The 17,599-nt window shown below is 29.0% G+C and overlaps 3 protein-coding genes across 3 annotated transcripts; 2 read left to right on the top strand and 1 right to left on the bottom strand.

Moving 5' to 3' along the window:
* Positions 1–3,026: 3,026 nt before the first annotated feature.
* Positions 3,027–8,920, bottom strand: LOC114937418 (F-box only protein 21-like). The gene is made up of 8 exons (XM_085487998.1): positions 8,763–8,920; positions 6,590–6,985; positions 6,065–6,509; positions 4,735–4,865; positions 4,402–4,522; positions 4,100–4,213; positions 3,567–3,900; positions 3,027–3,303 (listed from the first exon to the last, which is right to left on the bottom strand). The coding sequence occupies exons 1-8, from the start codon at positions 8,918–8,920 to the stop codon at positions 3,107–3,109; spliced, it is 1,896 nt and encodes a 631-aa protein (XP_085344124.1). The 3' UTR covers positions 3,027–3,106.
* A 1,262-nt stretch (positions 8,921–10,182) lies between these two features.
* Positions 10,183–12,125, top strand: LOC146720817 (uncharacterized). Its single transcript, XM_085487999.1, has 2 exons — positions 10,183–11,400; positions 11,504–12,125. The coding sequence occupies exons 1-2, from the start codon at positions 10,329–10,331 to the stop codon at positions 12,052–12,054; spliced, it is 1,623 nt and encodes a 540-aa protein (XP_085344125.1). The 5' UTR covers positions 10,183–10,328; the 3' UTR covers positions 12,055–12,125.
* Positions 12,126–14,911: 2,786 nt separating this feature from the next.
* Positions 14,912–16,630, top strand: LOC146720816 (uncharacterized). Its single transcript, XM_085487997.1, has one exon. The coding sequence runs from the start codon at positions 14,912–14,914 to the stop codon at positions 16,628–16,630; it is 1,719 nt and encodes a 572-aa protein (XP_085344123.1).
* Positions 16,631–17,599: the final 969 nt, after the last annotated feature.

Below are 17,599 nucleotides of genomic sequence, written 5' to 3'. Positions count from 1 at the left end.
GATTCTAGGATATGATTGTACACATCATTTTAAGCAAAGAAGTTTAGATAAACATGTTTAATAATTGTTTTATTCCGGCCATAAAAATATACAAAAATGAATGATATAATCTCTAAAAACTCACCTTTAAAAAAAGGTAAAAAAAGGCGACCAGTTAAGGGCACGCCATTAACAAAAATTATCCATTGCAAACCCATGTAGAATCCTATCCTATTGCAAACTCATGTAGAATCCTATGAAAAATTAATCATTGCAAACCCATGTAGAATCCTAGGCAAAATTAACCATTGCAAACCCATGTAGAATCGTACCCATTGCAAACCTATGTAGAATCCTATGAAAAATTAACCATTGCAAACTCATGTAGAATCCTATGAAAAATTAACCATTGCAAACCCATGTAGAATTGTATTAAAAATTATCCATTGCAAACTTATGTAGAATCCTACATTGCAAACCCATGTACAATAGAATTGTATGAAAAATTATCGATTATAAACCCATGTACAATCGTAACAAAAGTAATGAAATAAAAAAAATAAAAAAATGTAGAATCGTACCATAAAAAAACTTATCTTTTAAAAAAAAAGATAAACAAGATGCCAAGTCCATGCGCCATGTAAAAAAGAAATAAAAAAATTTTAGTTAAAAAAACTGGGAGCGCTGCTAAATAATATTCTAACAATATTAAAATTAAATTGTTACTTTTAAACTCATTACAGTTAAAATATGTTTTGTGTTTAAATTAATTAATGTTACTTTAAGGTGCATTGTAATTTTGAAACTTAGCAGTGCGCCCAGTTTTTTTAACTAAAATTTTTTTATTTTTTTTTCACATGGCGCATGGACTTGGCATCTTGTTTATCTTTTTTTTTAAAATATAAGTTTTTTTATGGTACGATTCTACATTTTTTTATTTTTTTTATTTCATTACTTTTGTTACGATTGTACATGGGTTTATAATCGATAATTTTTCATACAATTCTATTGTACATGGGTTTGCAATGTAGGATTCTACATAAGTTTGCAATGGATAATTTTTAATACAATTCTACATGGGTTTGCAATGGTTAATTTTTCATAGGATTCTACATGAGTTTGCAATGGTTAATTTTTCATAGGATTCTACATAGGTTTGCAATGGGTACGATTCTACATGGGTTTGCAATGGTTAATTTTGCCTAGGATTCTACATGGGTTTGCAATGATTAATTTTTCATAGGATTCTACATGGGTTTGCAATAGGATAGGATTCTACATGGGTTTGCAATGGATAATTTTTGTTAATGGCGTGCCCTTAACTGGTCGCCTTTTTTTACCTTTTTTTAAAGGTGAGTTTTTAGAGATTATTCTATTGTACATGGGTTTGCAATGTAGGATTCTACATAAGTTTGCAATGGATCATTTTTAATACAATTCTACATGGGTTTGCAATGGTTAATTTTTCATAGGATTCTACATGAGTTTGCAATGGTTAATTTTTCATAGGATTCTACATAGGTTTGCAATGGGTACGATTCTACATGGGTTTGCAATGGTTAATTTTTGTTAATGGCGTGCCCTTAACTGGTCGCCTTTTTTTACCTTTTTTTAAAGGTGAGTTTTTAGAGATTATATATATATACATGAGTAATGTGAACATTTTCATAAGCAGTCTTTTTTAGAAAAATTTTCCTTCTTTACGGAAACATTAAAAGTTTTTTGGTTGGAAGAGTCTTTCAAATAATGCTTGTTTTGATCTTTAGAGATTTTTTAAAAAAAGGATAGGCAAAAAAATTGTACGCGTAATTGTTTCCAATCGCTAATCAGAAAATAAGAATAATTAAATAATCGATCAAACTTGCAAGAAATCAATTTAATAACTATCACGACGATTCGACCATGTGGTTGCAGTCCTTTTAAAGTGAAACACTAAAAAATTATTTTAAACATAAAAATTATAAAGATAAAAACAAAAAACGCACAAAACTGTCCCAGTGCAGAATTGCAATGATAATATTACTACTTATTATAAAATTAAATATACGCAAAAATCACATTTTTTGTCGAAATAAACAATATAACATTTTATGACAAAAATCAGAAGTTAAAAGCGAGAGACAGTACTCAACGTGTCAAACAACAATGATCGTCAACAGTATATTAAAACTATCAGTAAGCCTATTTTATACGACCTTAATTATTTTGTTGTAGATTTCATTTAATCTCTCTGTATCCTTTTGTGAGTTTATGTTATTATTAAGTTTTTTAATAAAAAACATTTCTTCTCTTCTTTACATGTTTTTTAGTATGTAAAATATTAAAACTATTCCAATCGAAATCAGACCGATGTTTGCTAATAGCAGAATGCGAAATAATATCTAATTTTATATTATTCCGATGTTCTTTAAACCTAGTACTATGATGCCTCTTAGTTTGTTTTATATATGTCGCAGAACAATCATTAGAAATCTTGAGATTAAAACTTTGGTTTGTCATGACAGCAATATATTATAATACAGAGTCGATATTATAAATTATTCATGTGTTAACATACTGAACGTTGGATGATCAAAAACAAAAATGTAATCAAACTAAATATTTCACAATATAATTTATAATGTAATTAAATGAATATATTTATCATTAGTCTCCTTGATAGTTTGATCGATTTATGTTACATCTCGTTCACAATCAGAAATATTATCCGTTTTTGTAACTCTTGTCATTTCTTTATCTCGTATCGTTTCCATGATTTATTAGCTAAAATTTTGTTTCTGACAAGATATTCTAATAATAAATAGTTAGCCTTATTAGACTCTTAGTAGAATTTAGTTTTTGATTTACAAATTGGAATATATCTTGAAAATATGTGTGATACTTTAAAGTTATGATTTTAAAATGGAGTTATCTTTTAATATTTGAATGAGATAAGAGAACACTTTATTGAATTGTTAGTAATTTTATTTATATTATTATTATGTTAAATTTACTATTCAATTGTGCTACAGATTATCCAGAAACAGATTAAAATGTACGCCCTTTTTTGATAATACTAACATTATAATACTTACATTATAATACTTACATTAACAATGGGTATAATTTACAATTAAATATACGTGTCTTAATTACTGCGTTTGTGCTTATAGTTAGCCATTTGTATACCGTATTTGATATTGTTTTTCTCCTCAATTATAGCGGCATCGTGCGGATAAAGTTCTGCCATCATTTTATTTGGTACGTAATGCGTGTCTTCGAATTTACAAAAATAATGACCTATTTCGTAATTTTCGACCCATCCAGTTGTTAAAGTCAGAGCGTCTAAATTAAAAAAACAAAATAAGTAAATAAAAAATAAATTAATAATAACTACGATTAATTGTAAGTAATAAACTGTATCAAGAAATAATAAATAAAATGTAACAAATAAAAATGATAAATAAAATAAATAGAATAACTAAATTAATAAAGAGTCTGGAATAAACCAGAAAAAATAAAATATTTTTTTACATTGCATATAGAAGAGACGAGTTTGTAATTTAATAAATATATTTTAAAAAAAAGATAAGTTTCAATGATTTTACCTTCATTTATGAAACAAAGTGTGTTCTTTTCAGTCAGTATTATGTAATGTGGTTGTTCATATGTGGATGCTTCCAAAAAAGCATAATACGAGTAAGTATTGAAAGGCCTAAGATAGCAGTAGAACAATATTTTGTATCTGTATTCGTAACTCTTGCTGGTGAATATTTTTTTAAGGCCAAATTTATTTTTGTGCCAACCTACTATTACACCACGAATACCGTTTGTAGATTCATGACTTTCATTTTTATTATGTTTTACGATCATTCCAACTGCAAATTTGATATTGTTTGGTCGTCCAATCGACTGATTTAATTTATTAAATTCAAATGCATCCTGGAAATTGTAATATTAATCTATAAATAATCATTTTTATTATGTAGTTTCTAATTGTGGACTTTTGTAGTAAAAAGAATAATAGTAAATTAAATTATAATTCGCCCATAATTGAATATGATATAAGAGAGAAAACAATAACATTTATGATTATATATCAATTTATGTATATTAATATTGTATAATGCCGACAACATACACGTTTTTCATCCTTGCAAATAGATAAACTTGATAATAGTATTTCCTTTGGTGGCATTTCCAAAATATTATTTTTCCAGGTCAAATCTTCAAATTCAAAAATTCTTTCAACTAACTGGAAGAGATAATAAAATTATAAACATGTATACGTAGATGAAGTTGCGATTACGAAAGAAAAAGTGAGAAATGGTATATTTTTTCTAGTTATAAGATGTGTTTCAGAAATTCGTGGTTTCGATGTTGCAAATGCATTAATTAATAAATATTAAAATTAATATAAATCATCTATGATTAATTGCCAACCTCAATAGCTGACATTTCGTAATATACAGAGGGTTCTGAAAAAGACATCTCGATAGGACAATCCGAGAATATGCCAAAATTTATGTAAAAACACCTTACATTTTCTAAGCTGTTCGTGGCACTAGAAACAATCAAAAGTTACACATCTATACATATATAAATACACATACATACATATACATATATAAACAAGTAAAGTTATATATATACAATATATATATATACATATATATATATATATATATATATGTAAACATGTGCGTGTGTATATATAATGAAAGTAAAAATATCGAACAATTCGGATAATTTATAATCTAAATAAAATATACTTACTATTTAGGTTTCCAAAATATACAATTTTGTCCTGTAATTCTAATTATATCACACCGTAGACCAAGTCTCCTGGCCACAACGTGATATATTGTTAATATAATATCATCATCGCCATATTTATTTTCTAAAACCTGTTTCGGAAATTACAATACGAAAATTAATTAGAGAAGGGAGAACGAGTGTTTTGAAAAAAAAATCGCACAAACTTTTTTTTAATTTGTAAGAAAAAGTCCATCTTTTACGAGAATTTTAAAATTTATATTTATTTGTTATGTATAATGTTGAGTATAACAGCTCAACTAAAATTTATTCGACGTCATAGCATATGTTTTAGTAAACATGTAAAATATTTTGGTGGTAGTAAAAAATAAGAGCATGATATAATATTTACTATATTGTTATTCCGAATTGTATATACATATATACTATTGTAAATATTGATTATATTTGAGAATAATAAAAAACGTAATATTTAGCGATTATTAGAAAAATTACAGATTGTGGCCATATTTTCGGTACAGCTATCACGCACGAGTTTATCCTATCCCTATCTGAAAAGTTATACTTTTTTAAAGAAGATAAAAAACAGATTTTTTAAATTTTTTCTAAAATTATGGACAAGTTAAAAAATGTAACTTGACTTTTATCACTATCAAAAAGAATGTTTGTTAATATCTTTTTAATTCTTTTTTGTTAATTCTTTTTCCCTGGTTTTTAATCTTTATTATTATAGAGAGATGAAACTAACAATCCATATTCAATTTTTTATTAGAATTTATTAAACAGAATATGATTATTCAAACATATGCGTTACAAATATTGATTCCTTTTGAAACTTGTTTATTTTTTTTTCATTTTCGTAAAATTGTTGGCATTTATTTGTTGGGCTCGACTTATTTAGTTATCCGTCGTCCGTCTTGTTATTGCAGGCATGTATTAGTATAAGGCATTGTCTCGGTATTTACATTCTTTTGTATTGTATGTCTTCCGTACATGTTCATCCGTTCGTCGTCTGAGATTTTTGTCGAATTCGTGTCCTCGCGTGATTGGCGCGATTTGAAGCGTCGGTTATTTTGACGACGGTATATAAGACGACCGCCCGATCGAGAGACACACTCTCATTATTGATTCTTCTCCGCGTAATAAACAGTTCTCAACGCATCAAGAGTACTTTATTGAAATATCACTCGCCCAACAAAATCAACTAGTTTTCAAGAGAAAAAAAATAAAACCTTATAATTCGTCATCATACGCGAGTTTACCCTACACTGAATATATTTATAGCATAATTGACTATAATTATTATGTATTATAATCTGTAATAACTTACATTATCTATACAATACAGTCTCAATTCATCATCGTCTTCCTTTTGGTTAAATCGAAAGTTGAGTTCACCAAATATATATTCCTGCAGTGTATCCATAATTTGAGTTCCTTCCGCTTCGTCCCAATAATTATCGTTAATATTGTTGTTTTCCCAATAGGAAAAATTTTCGGCAGACGTCCAAAATATCGAATGATCGGGATATTTTTTTCTAAGCAAATTTCGTGCGTTTTGTGCGATAGTATTTAATGATGCTTTTATGCGCGAATAAAAAATATCCTTTTCTGGTTGAAGATATTGAGCCAAAATAGTAGCAGCTTGTTCCATTAGCTGTTGTTTAGCTGGTTTCGCTTGAAATCCTTCCCACTTTCCAAACACCACATGTTTCCTCAAATAATTATACAATCTCATATAGCAATATCTCTTGGTTAGATCGCAATTAGCACTTCTGAAAAAAGAAACAGAACATTAAATATATTTTTTTCAGTCTATGATATTCAAAGCACTTTAATTTATACTAAATCATACCGTGAAGATTCGGTTGTTAACAAATATTTAATTTCATCAGAGATACAAGTGTTTGTTACGAAATTTTTAGCTATTTGTTCCATTCTATATATGTAATAGTCAGGTGCCATTGTATTTTCTAATTGATATTGGTAATCAAAATCTGCTATATAAGCTATTGAATCATTCATAATATAAAGTTTATCAAGTATTTCAGACATAATATTTTGTGACAGCTTCACACTATATATTCCTATTTTTGTAAAATTTAATTTTTTATTCATAATTATTAGTTGTTCAGGTTCCTCCTTAGATTTCTCTTCAGATTTATCCTCAAATTCCAAAATATCTTTTAGATTTAGCTCATATATTTCATATTTAGATATTTTATCGTAATATTTTTTGCCATTGGGCCATCTAAAATTACAAGAAAAAATGTCCCAGCTAGAAATGATAGTTAAATCGGCGTCGAATCGACGTCGAATTGATGTCGAATTGGTATCGATCAAATTGGTCGAATCGATATCGATTCGACGTCTTTTCGTTCAATTCTGACTGAGACTTAAATACAGTTTGAAAGATCCCAGCAAACACAGTATATAAATGTTATATACTTAAGCATGTTACATGTAACGTATATGTTAGTTGTAATTTCCCACTCATAGATGTAACATTTTTAATATTACATACAGGGTTTGTCCGGAAAGTAATGCGTCGCATTTTTTTAAAAAAGAATTTATTGATCGCATAGGTAAAACAACTTAAAATTGTTCGAAGTATGACCCTTCTGCGTCAATACATTTTTGCCAACGCGATTTCCATGCGTCATAAGATTTCTGGAACTCCTTGACTGGGATGCTGTTCAGGGAGGCCGTCGAAGTAGCTTGTACGTTGTCAACCGACTCGAGCTGTTGTCCTTTGAGCTCCCGTTTCAGCCGAGGAAATAAAAAAAAGTCCGCCGGGGCCAAACTTTCTTGAGCATTTCAAAAGTTTCCAGCGGCGTCTTGTCCAGCTTCACGCAAAACTTTATCGCATAGCGTTGCTCTATCGTTCTCTCCATCACAAGTTCGACGCGACCACTAAGCAGAGGTTCACAGAATAAGCCGTCCTAACCCTCCAAGCGCATGGAAACAATTGAGCGACCTACCGTTGGAAAGCTAAGGGTACCCCCCTTCCTCCCCAACCGGTCCCATCGCTCTGCGATGTATAGTCGCGTCACAAAAAAATGCGACGCATTACTTTCCGGACAAACCCTGTATATTACATTGTAGTTATATTGTCATTATATCCCAAGATAGCACTGACTTATCAATACATCAATGTGCTATTTGGTATATAATTACAATATAACTACAATGTAATATATGTTATATTAAAATGTTACATCTATGAGTGGGAAATTACAACTAACATAGATGTTACATGTAACGTACACGTTATATTACCTGTTATAGTCCGTTTTATTATAGCAATGTAACAATTATATATCGGTGTTTGCTGGGATACATCATTGAAATATCAATCTTCTTGCCTTATTGTAGAAATTGTACAATCTTAAAAAAATTTTAAATTATAATTAAATTTTACATCAAGAATATACATAATAATACTAAAGGTAGTAGCAGACAAAGCAATATATTTTATATCTCGTTTTATAATTCTGTTATTTAACGATAACCATATACTATTACTTTTACATTCTATATTTATGAAATAATATTTTACAAATTTATTGGAATAATAATAACAATAAAATAAAACATTTCAATATAAATATACTAATTAGAAATCTAATTTATTTATTATTTGTGAACGTTTTGGTCCTATCATCGAACTGTTCGGTTAAAATAGAAAAAAGAATAAAACGATAAAAAACAATGATAACTTATATTATCATTTATATTAAATAATAACAAAGAAAGATATAATTCACGCTGTACTAGCCTACTGCGGATGTACGTGCGCGAGGACGATAAAATTTAATTTTTTGCCGTTTTACGCATGTGCACAAAGCACGAAATTTCCTTAGCCGTTGCTAAGACTTATTGAGGAACAATAGAGATCTCAAATACGAGATATATATATAAATTTAATTTTTATGAGGAGTATATATAGTTTCTTAGAAATGTACCATTAAGCAACAGGTCAATTACCAGAAATTAAATTACAATAATATTCATAAACAAGCAATTACCTTTGCAAAAACTTCTTATCCATAAACTTGACGAAATCGGCTACTTTCCGGAATTGCTGGCACGTGCATCGAAAATTGATAATATCTTCAATACTTATGTTACCGTACTCAAGAATAATGGTTATTATCTCTTCAGGTAAGCACGTTATCGAAGCCATTGCACTATTTTTGTATAATTTTTGTGTGATAACGTATATGTGTGAAAAAAATACCGTAATACTGATTTCATACGTTTGCGATTTCAGAGAGGACGATTTTGTGTCTTGAGTGTATTCCAGAATATTCCCACACCAAATGTGTACTTTTTTTCTCTAAACCTAAACTGCAAACCCATAGACTCGAAAGAACTATTGTATTTTTTCTCACTATGCAGTTATCTGGTGACTCGGCGCATGAAAGAAACACACAAAAATGGGAAAAACACAAAAGATTTCCAATTCGCCCTTAAGATAGAAAAAGATAGAGAATACCAGAATGTCTCGTAGTACATTATTGTAGTCGTAGATTCTAAAATATAAAATATATATACAAATAATTAAAACAGAAATGTTTGAAATGATTGTGATACTGACAAGGGACATGTCACAACTGTCCGGAACCGATTTGATTCTCCTTGAAATATGTTGTTAAATACACAAATCTAAAAGACACGTATTTTTTTATACGTGCGCAATTTGAGTTTTAAGGGGTGAAACACCCCTTTAAAGAATAACGGTATTTTTCTTTAGGATCAAATATCTGCTAAACTATAAGAGATATAAAGAAAAAACGTACAACAAATTTTAATGGCTTGAAGAGTACTTTAAAGTTATATGAACAAAAATTTTTTTTTTTTTTTTTTTTTTTTTAAAAACCCTCACCACCTAATTTTTTTTTTCAAAATTAAAAATTTTGTTTTACCTAATTTAAAGCTTATTTTTTTCCAAATTCAACCATGTGTAATAAAGTTATGTTACGAAATATCATTTTCGAAAATTAATTATAAACGCTCCCGTATATACGCTCATCCGTGCTATGTGCGTAAGTAATTACCGTCGAACAATAAAATATATAAAAAATGTTTTTGTATAATTCTTATTTATGTTTTCTATGTATTTATAACTGCGTATTGTGTATATTTAGATTTAAAAAAAAATTTTTAAATATAATTAATAAGAATTTTTTAAATATACCCCCTGCTTTCTTATTATTTCTTTAATATTTAATTTCTTCTATAAAAATTAAAAACAATTATATTTTATAATAAAATTATTTTTTAATTGAATCTTGCGAATACCAATGTCGCAATATTTGGCATAAACAAATTTTATATCTTACGTTAAATGAATCATAAGATAAGATTATGTGTACGTGTTCCAGATAAGTTATAATTTTTACAATAAAATCTTTAATACGTTAAAATAAATAATAAAATAAGATTATGTGATGACGTATTTCTGATAAGTTAATATAAATTGTTCATGTAGCAGCATAATTCTCACAGTCGGTGTAGTCTTTTCGTTGTAATAATATCTGTGTAAACTGTTCTTTTATTGCAATAGAAAGCAAAATATAACATCTTTGAATATGATTATCAATCCGCTTAACGTTGTTAGACTTTTATTGGTGTCAATAAATTCAATATATTTAACAGAAACGCCAGTAACTGAAGCAGAAGTGGAATTAAAGGAAAACATTAAAAAAATATTACTGGATAGCGTTTTTCATTATAATGGGGTGGAAGTAACGGAAGAAATATATCTCGATTATGAAGAACCTTATAAATTACATAGTTTTGAAATAATTGAAGATGACGAAGAAGCATGGCATGAAGATAGTTTAAATTCTCATCCTCATTGTTCAAATGATGATACAAATTTTGATAGTTCTTATAAAAGACGAGCTGTTGAGTATTGGCGATTTCGGGACACTGATGAAAACAGTAATGACAGAAAAAGGAATCGTCCTCTAAGAGTAGTACAAAATAAATTTAGAAGAGTTTCATCTGAACGTCAGTTAAGGCGATGGGAAGAACAAATACAATCAGGTGGAAGTCGTACAGAAAAATTATCTTACATCTCCAAATTTACACATGATAAATTTACTGCAGCTGTCGAATCAGGATTCATGGTTCATGATATTGATTTAAAAAGATGGGCTTTACAAGCTCAAGAAGAAATAGGAAATTTAAATCCTATATTTAAAGCATCTCACAGTTGGATAGCAAGATTTAAGAAGTCTCACCGAATTGTTTCAAGAAAAGTTACGAAGTTTGTCACTAGAAGAACATTAGAAGATTCTGCTGATTTGCAAAAATCAGCTGATGATTTTCTGGAAACAGTAAAACCTCTTATTGAACAGTTTGGATCTGAAAATATTTACAATTCAGATCAAAGTGGTTTCCAATTGGAACTTCACTCTGGAAGATCATTGTCTAACCAGGGAGAAAAGAAAGTAGAACGTGTCGTGCAATCCATATCATCAACAACCCATTCATATACGATACAACCAATAATATCCTGTAATGGCAATTTGTTGTCCCCTTTATTTATTGTATTAAAAGAAGCTAATGGTAAATTTGGACCAAGAGTACAAGAAAATTTATTTAAAGCAGAAAATGTTATTGTAAAAGCATCGAAATCTGGTAAAATGACATCAGGTATTTTCCTTTTATAATTACTTTTTTTAACAACCTTATTTTATTTAACAATTTAATAAGAGTCATAAAAAAACTATTAAATTAACATTTATATTTTGTACAGATCATTTTAAAATGTGGTTAGAAGAAGCTTATTTCGCAAACATTGGTCCTAATAGCGTTCTTCTTATCGATTCATGGACTGGACATTGCCCCAATATGATTTCGGATTTAACACCTCCTGGAACACATATTACTACTATGATAATACCGAAAGGAACTACAGGGAAAATACAACCATTAGATGTTTATGGATTCAGAATTTGGAAAAATTTTGCTAAAAGATTTTCAGATGCGGTTTTACTGTTGGAAAGTAATATAAACTTACATGAACGAAATAATATAATAAAATTGCAATCTTTGATACATAATCAATTGTCATCCCCACGATATCAAAACTTATTTAAATATTCGTGGTTTAAAAGTGGTTATACGAATGAAAGACCAGACGAATTCGAAAATCCAGTACACTTTAGTTTAGACGAAACTTTAACAAAATGTGATATCGAAGGTTGCAATAATATAGCTGTAGTAAGATGTTCTTGGTGCAAGAAGTCATTATGTTTGAAACATTTTTTTGTCGAATATCATTATTGTAATGTGTATAATGAGTGAATAATATAAAATGCAAATACATTTTTAAAAAAATCTAAATATACACAATACACAGTTATAAATACATAGAAAACATAAATAAGAATTATACAAAAACATTTTTTATATATTTTATTGTTCGACGGTAATTACTTACGCACATAGCACGGATGAGCGTATATACGGGAGCGTTTATAATTAATTTTCGAAAATGATATTTCGTAACATAACTTTATTACACATGGTTGAATTTGGAAAAAAATAAGCTTTAAATTAGGTAAAACAAAATTTTTAATTTTGAAAAAAAAAATTAGGTGGTGAGGGTTTTTTAAAAAAAAAAAAAAAAAAAAAAATTTTTGTTCATATAACTTTAAAGTACTCTTCAAGCCATTAAAATTTGTTGTACGTTTTTTCTTTATATCTCTTATAGTTTAGCAGATATTTGATCCTAAAGAAAAATACCGTTATTCTTTAAAGGGGTGTTTCACCCCTTAAAACTCAAATTGCGCACGTATAAAAAAATACGTGTCTTTTAGATTTGTGTATTTAACAACATATTTCAAGGAGAATCAAATCGGTTCCGGACAGTTGTGACATGTCCCTTGTGAGATGCAAATCTCGAGGGCAAATCAAAATAGAATACTTATGTTTTGTACATTATAATATAATTGTATAAAATAAATTTTTATATGCGCGTAATAAATATTGAATCAATAAAATATATATTTATTGTTATACAAAATAAAAAGCACTTTTACACCACGTGATTGATCTTTTCGCTAAGTAATTTTTCTCCGTTTAATAACTACTATCAATCTAATCAATTTTGATATTTTGAAACATTCTGTTCAATGTAAATAGAATTAAATACAATTTTGAGTGATATTTGATAATGTTTTTAAAACATAATATTAACGTAAAAAATTATATTTATGGTAAGCATCGCAAATTATTAACAAATATTTATTTGGTAATTGCATATATTTGATAATTGTTTCTTTTTTCGATTTCACTCACTATAAAGCTTACTCTGCTTAAACACAAAGAAGTATCCCAGTAAACACCGATATATAATTGTTACATTGCTATAATAAAACGGAATATAACAGGTAATATAACGTATACGTTACATGTAACATTTATGTTAGTTGTAATTTCTCACTCATAGGTGTAACATTTTAATATAACATATTACATTGTAGTTATATTGTAATTATATACCAAATAGCACATTAATGTAATGATAAGTCAGTGCTATCTTGGTATATAATGACAATATAACTACAATGTAATATATGTAATATTAAAAATGTTACATCTATGAGTGGGAAATTACAACTAACATATACGTTACATGTAACATGCTTGAGTATATAACATTTATATACTGTGTGTGCTGGGTACATATATTATTTATGTATAAATGTTTCAATAATTATTATATATCATGGAATTTAAATATAAAGACAATTATTTTTTACACCCAACGATTACCTTCGTGCTGGGATCAACAGAATTTATTGGTAGAAGCAACCTTTAACATATCTGAAGGATGTAATCAATGCACGGCATTGTCAAGTATGCCATTGCGAAATACGGAAAAAGATAAGTACAATATATTATGGACACACTTCGATACCACATCTGCAATGTCGCCGTATCTTGCAACAATGTGTTCAATTATCTATTACGTGTTGATAATGATAGTCAAAACATTCATTTAAAAATGAATGGAAACAAACGTTCAAACAATATTACGAAGGTGACTCATGTTGCAATTCCATATTTCCCTGATAATGGCCTAGTTTACATCAAGCACGTGATACGCATATCAAATAGTAAATTACTAGTAAATTGGTTCAGTTATTGGCTGACCAGTTCAAATACACTAATTGATACGCGTATCAAGTGTTTGATGTAAACTAGGCCAATGGCATAATAGTTTTCGGAATTGTTTTTTATAAGTGAGTACAAGTGCTTAAAATTACATTAAAAATAAAATTATATTAGTATGCAAAATGATAAAATTTAAAAACATGTATACCTTTTTTGTTTCTGTAAACGTTTGAAAGTATAAGAAATTATATGAAAACAAACAATTTTAAGTAGTAAGAATTAAGTTTATTCGTCTTATAATTCGAAAAGTTAAAGTTTGTTAAAAAACCACTCCTCAACGTTTAAAGTCGACCAGACTGGCGATAATTTATTATAAATAATTATTTGAAATACAACGTTTCGGCTGTCATTGCAGCCCTTTTCAAGTACATCTATAAAAAGTTCCATCAAAATAATTATAATTTAATACACTTATTCGCAACAAATAATTATACATTTAAAAACAAAAATGTGTTACATACCAAATTTAAAACAGTAAATCAACTTCTATGCAAACAACCGACAATGTTAACGCTTGTTTTGATGAACAATGCAAGACTGACAGAAGTAAGCACATAATAAATAGATGTTAACTGTTCGCAAGAATCTTAGTCACTAAGCGTTAAGAAAATAGAGACGAAACTAAATGTGTCTTTCGTAATTTAAATCGTCATAATAAAGTCAAATAAATAAAAATAAATAAATAGGTGGATATAAAAATAAAAATAAAAGTAAAAATAAAAACGACTTAAATAACGTCAAGAACACGATCATAAATCCCACTAAAATTCTCCGTATCTTTCTGTAAATTAATACTTTTTCCTTGTTTTTTTATGTAAAACATTTCTGCAATTTCTCTTTTTTAAACGTTGTATTTCAAATAATTATTTATAATAAATTATCGCCAGTTTGGTCGACTTTAAACGTTGAGGAGTGGTTTTTTATTAATTATTACTGGCAACCTTAAGGATTATTATTTATTTTATCACACCGTGACCTTACTATGGTGGTTTTACAAAGAGGATATTTTAATTACGTGACGGAGAAATTTAGTATGCAAATGTCGTTGATGCTTAAATCTTGGATCAAGACGAAGAAGAACATATGTAAATCTTATCAACAACTTATATTTTTACTCCGGTGCAGACGGATGGATATTCTACCTCCGCATATTAACAACAACAATACAGCAAGTAAATCAACTATTTTTCACAGCAGAAATGTTACACTTAAATGGCTACGTCTCCAGCATCGTAGCAAAATTGCGTTATTAAACTTAGAGATTAAAGATATTAATTGTAAATTACGTGCGTTACGTGTCAATTTGAATCATATCGAAAAGCGATTATTTGATAATTTACCTTTTGAGTTTGTCGTTGGCTTTTTTGATCACAATGGGCATATCATTCATAAATATAATAATAGTGAGAAGTGGCGTCTAAGAAACAAATTTGAATACATTTGTCTCAAGTATTATGGGGTTTGGAATCCATTGATAAAAATAGATTACAGCAAATGGATTGTGAATATCAGCAATTGTCGCGTTCCGGATTCGGTGATGAGGTTTCTCAGTTTGGGTGATAAGTTTGGCGTACCCATTTGTAGAAGTAATAAAGATGATAGGAAAATCTCTGCATTAGAAAACATAAAGAATATTGAAGTTAATCATAGAAAGTTTCCCAGTGGCAACCTGGATAATTTGAGATTTTCGATAGCGAGTTCGGTACACAAGTTTTTGAGTAAACAAAAACATGTAGGTTACATCGATAATTACATTTGTAATAGATACTCCGATTGCTCAAAATTGTTGAAATCTAACAAAAATATTTTTGCAACTAAAGCTGATAAAGGCCAGGTTACTGTACTGATGGACCGGACAGACTATGTTGAGAAAATGAATTTTTTATTGAAAGACGATTCTACGTATAGATCACTTAATAGAACTCCGCTGAAGTCACTGAGCACGAGGGTCGCTAATTTATTAAAATCTTGGTTGGATAATAGATTAATAGACGATAACACATACAGACAATTGAGGTGTACGAATGGTAATTTGCCTCGTGCTTATGGTTTACCAAAGATTCATAAGGTAGGTTACCCTCTCCGCGTCATAATTTCAACTGTAGGAAGTCCTATTTACAACATAGCATCCTTTTTGAGTGAGATACTACAAAATGCAGTCAATAAACCTCGATCTCATGTCAAGGATAGTTGGTCCTTTGTGGAGATTATTAAAGACAGAAACATCGACGACAGCCATGTTATGATTTCGTTGGACGTGACTTCACTTTTTACTAACACCCCGTGGGAATTAATTAAAATAGCAATAGAAAACCGATGGGATGACATCTCACAATTTACTTCGTTTAGCCTTGCGCAGTTTTTACACGCCATTGACACGGTTATGCGCTCAACGAGTTTCGTTTTTTACGGAAAATTTTACGAACAGGTTTTCGGTTCTCCGATGGGGTCTCCATTGTCTCCGATTCTTTCTGACATTGTTATAGACGATTTGGAATCATATTGTTTGCGTCAATTGGATTTCGAACCCTATTGTTATTTTAGGTACGTCGATGATATTTTTTCAATTATTCCGAAGGGAAAAATTGAGGATATGCTTAGTGTGTTCAATGGTTTCCACACTCGACTTAAGTTTACGTTCGAACTAGAGAAAAATTGTTCTCTGAGTTTTTTTAGATACGAACGTTATACGTATTGGTGATAGATTGACGACCAATTGGTACCGCAAGCCTACGTATTCAGGCCACTATATTAATTTTCTGTCAAATCATCCTATGAAATATAAAATCAGCGTGATTACAAGCCTAGTTGATAGGGCTATTTTACTCGCTGACCCTATTTTTCATGAAGAAAATATAAATTTAATCAAAAGAATTCTTATTAATAATTGTTACCCGTTAACAATTATAAACAAAACATTAATAAAAGACTTCGAGCGATTAAATTTGGCGGTAATCTTAACTCGCCCAATCGAAATAAATTTGATACGCGAAATTGCATTGTGTTACCTTACATTAAAGATCTGAGCGAGAATATTACGCGTTGCATTAATAAAAGTGGAATTGATGCTTTATATACTGTCCCAAAAAAATTGGACACATTGATAAAAAGAGGTAAAGATGGGATCGAAAACTTAAAAAGAACTGATGTTGTTTATAAAATTGAATGTGCGAATTGCGATTCGGCTTATATTGGACAAAGAGACATTTAGAAACGCGCATTAAAGAACATAGAAATAACATAAAAAAAGACAAGACATTGCATTCTGTCGTTAGTTTGCATCGGACTTGCAACGATCATGAGTTCCGTTGGGATTCTCCGGTGATTCTGCATGAAGAAAAATAAACAAGAAAAAGAGAAATTGCAGAAATGTTTTACATAAAAAAACAAGGAAAAAGTATTAATTTACAGAAAGATACGGAGAATTTTAGTGGGATTTATGATCGTGTTCTTGACGTTATTTAAGTCGTTTTTATTTTTACTTTTATTTTTATTTTTATATCCACCTATTTATTTATTTTTATTTATTTGACTTTATTATGACGATTTAAATTACGAAAGACACATCTAGTTTCGTCTCTATTTTCTTAACGCTTAGTGACTAAGATTCTTGCGAACAGTTAACATCTATTTATTATGTGCTTACTTTTGTCAGTCTTGCATTGTTCAT

This window comes from Nylanderia fulva, unplaced genomic scaffold (assembly GCF_048542155.1).
Source record: "Nylanderia fulva isolate GAGA-0341 unplaced genomic scaffold, ASM4854215v1 Scaffold60, whole genome shotgun sequence".
Classification (NCBI taxonomy): Eukaryota; Metazoa; Arthropoda; class Insecta; order Hymenoptera; family Formicidae; genus Nylanderia; species Nylanderia fulva.
The sequence above is the reverse complement of the archived record's forward strand: the minus strand, read 5'-3'. Positions and strand labels throughout refer to the sequence as shown.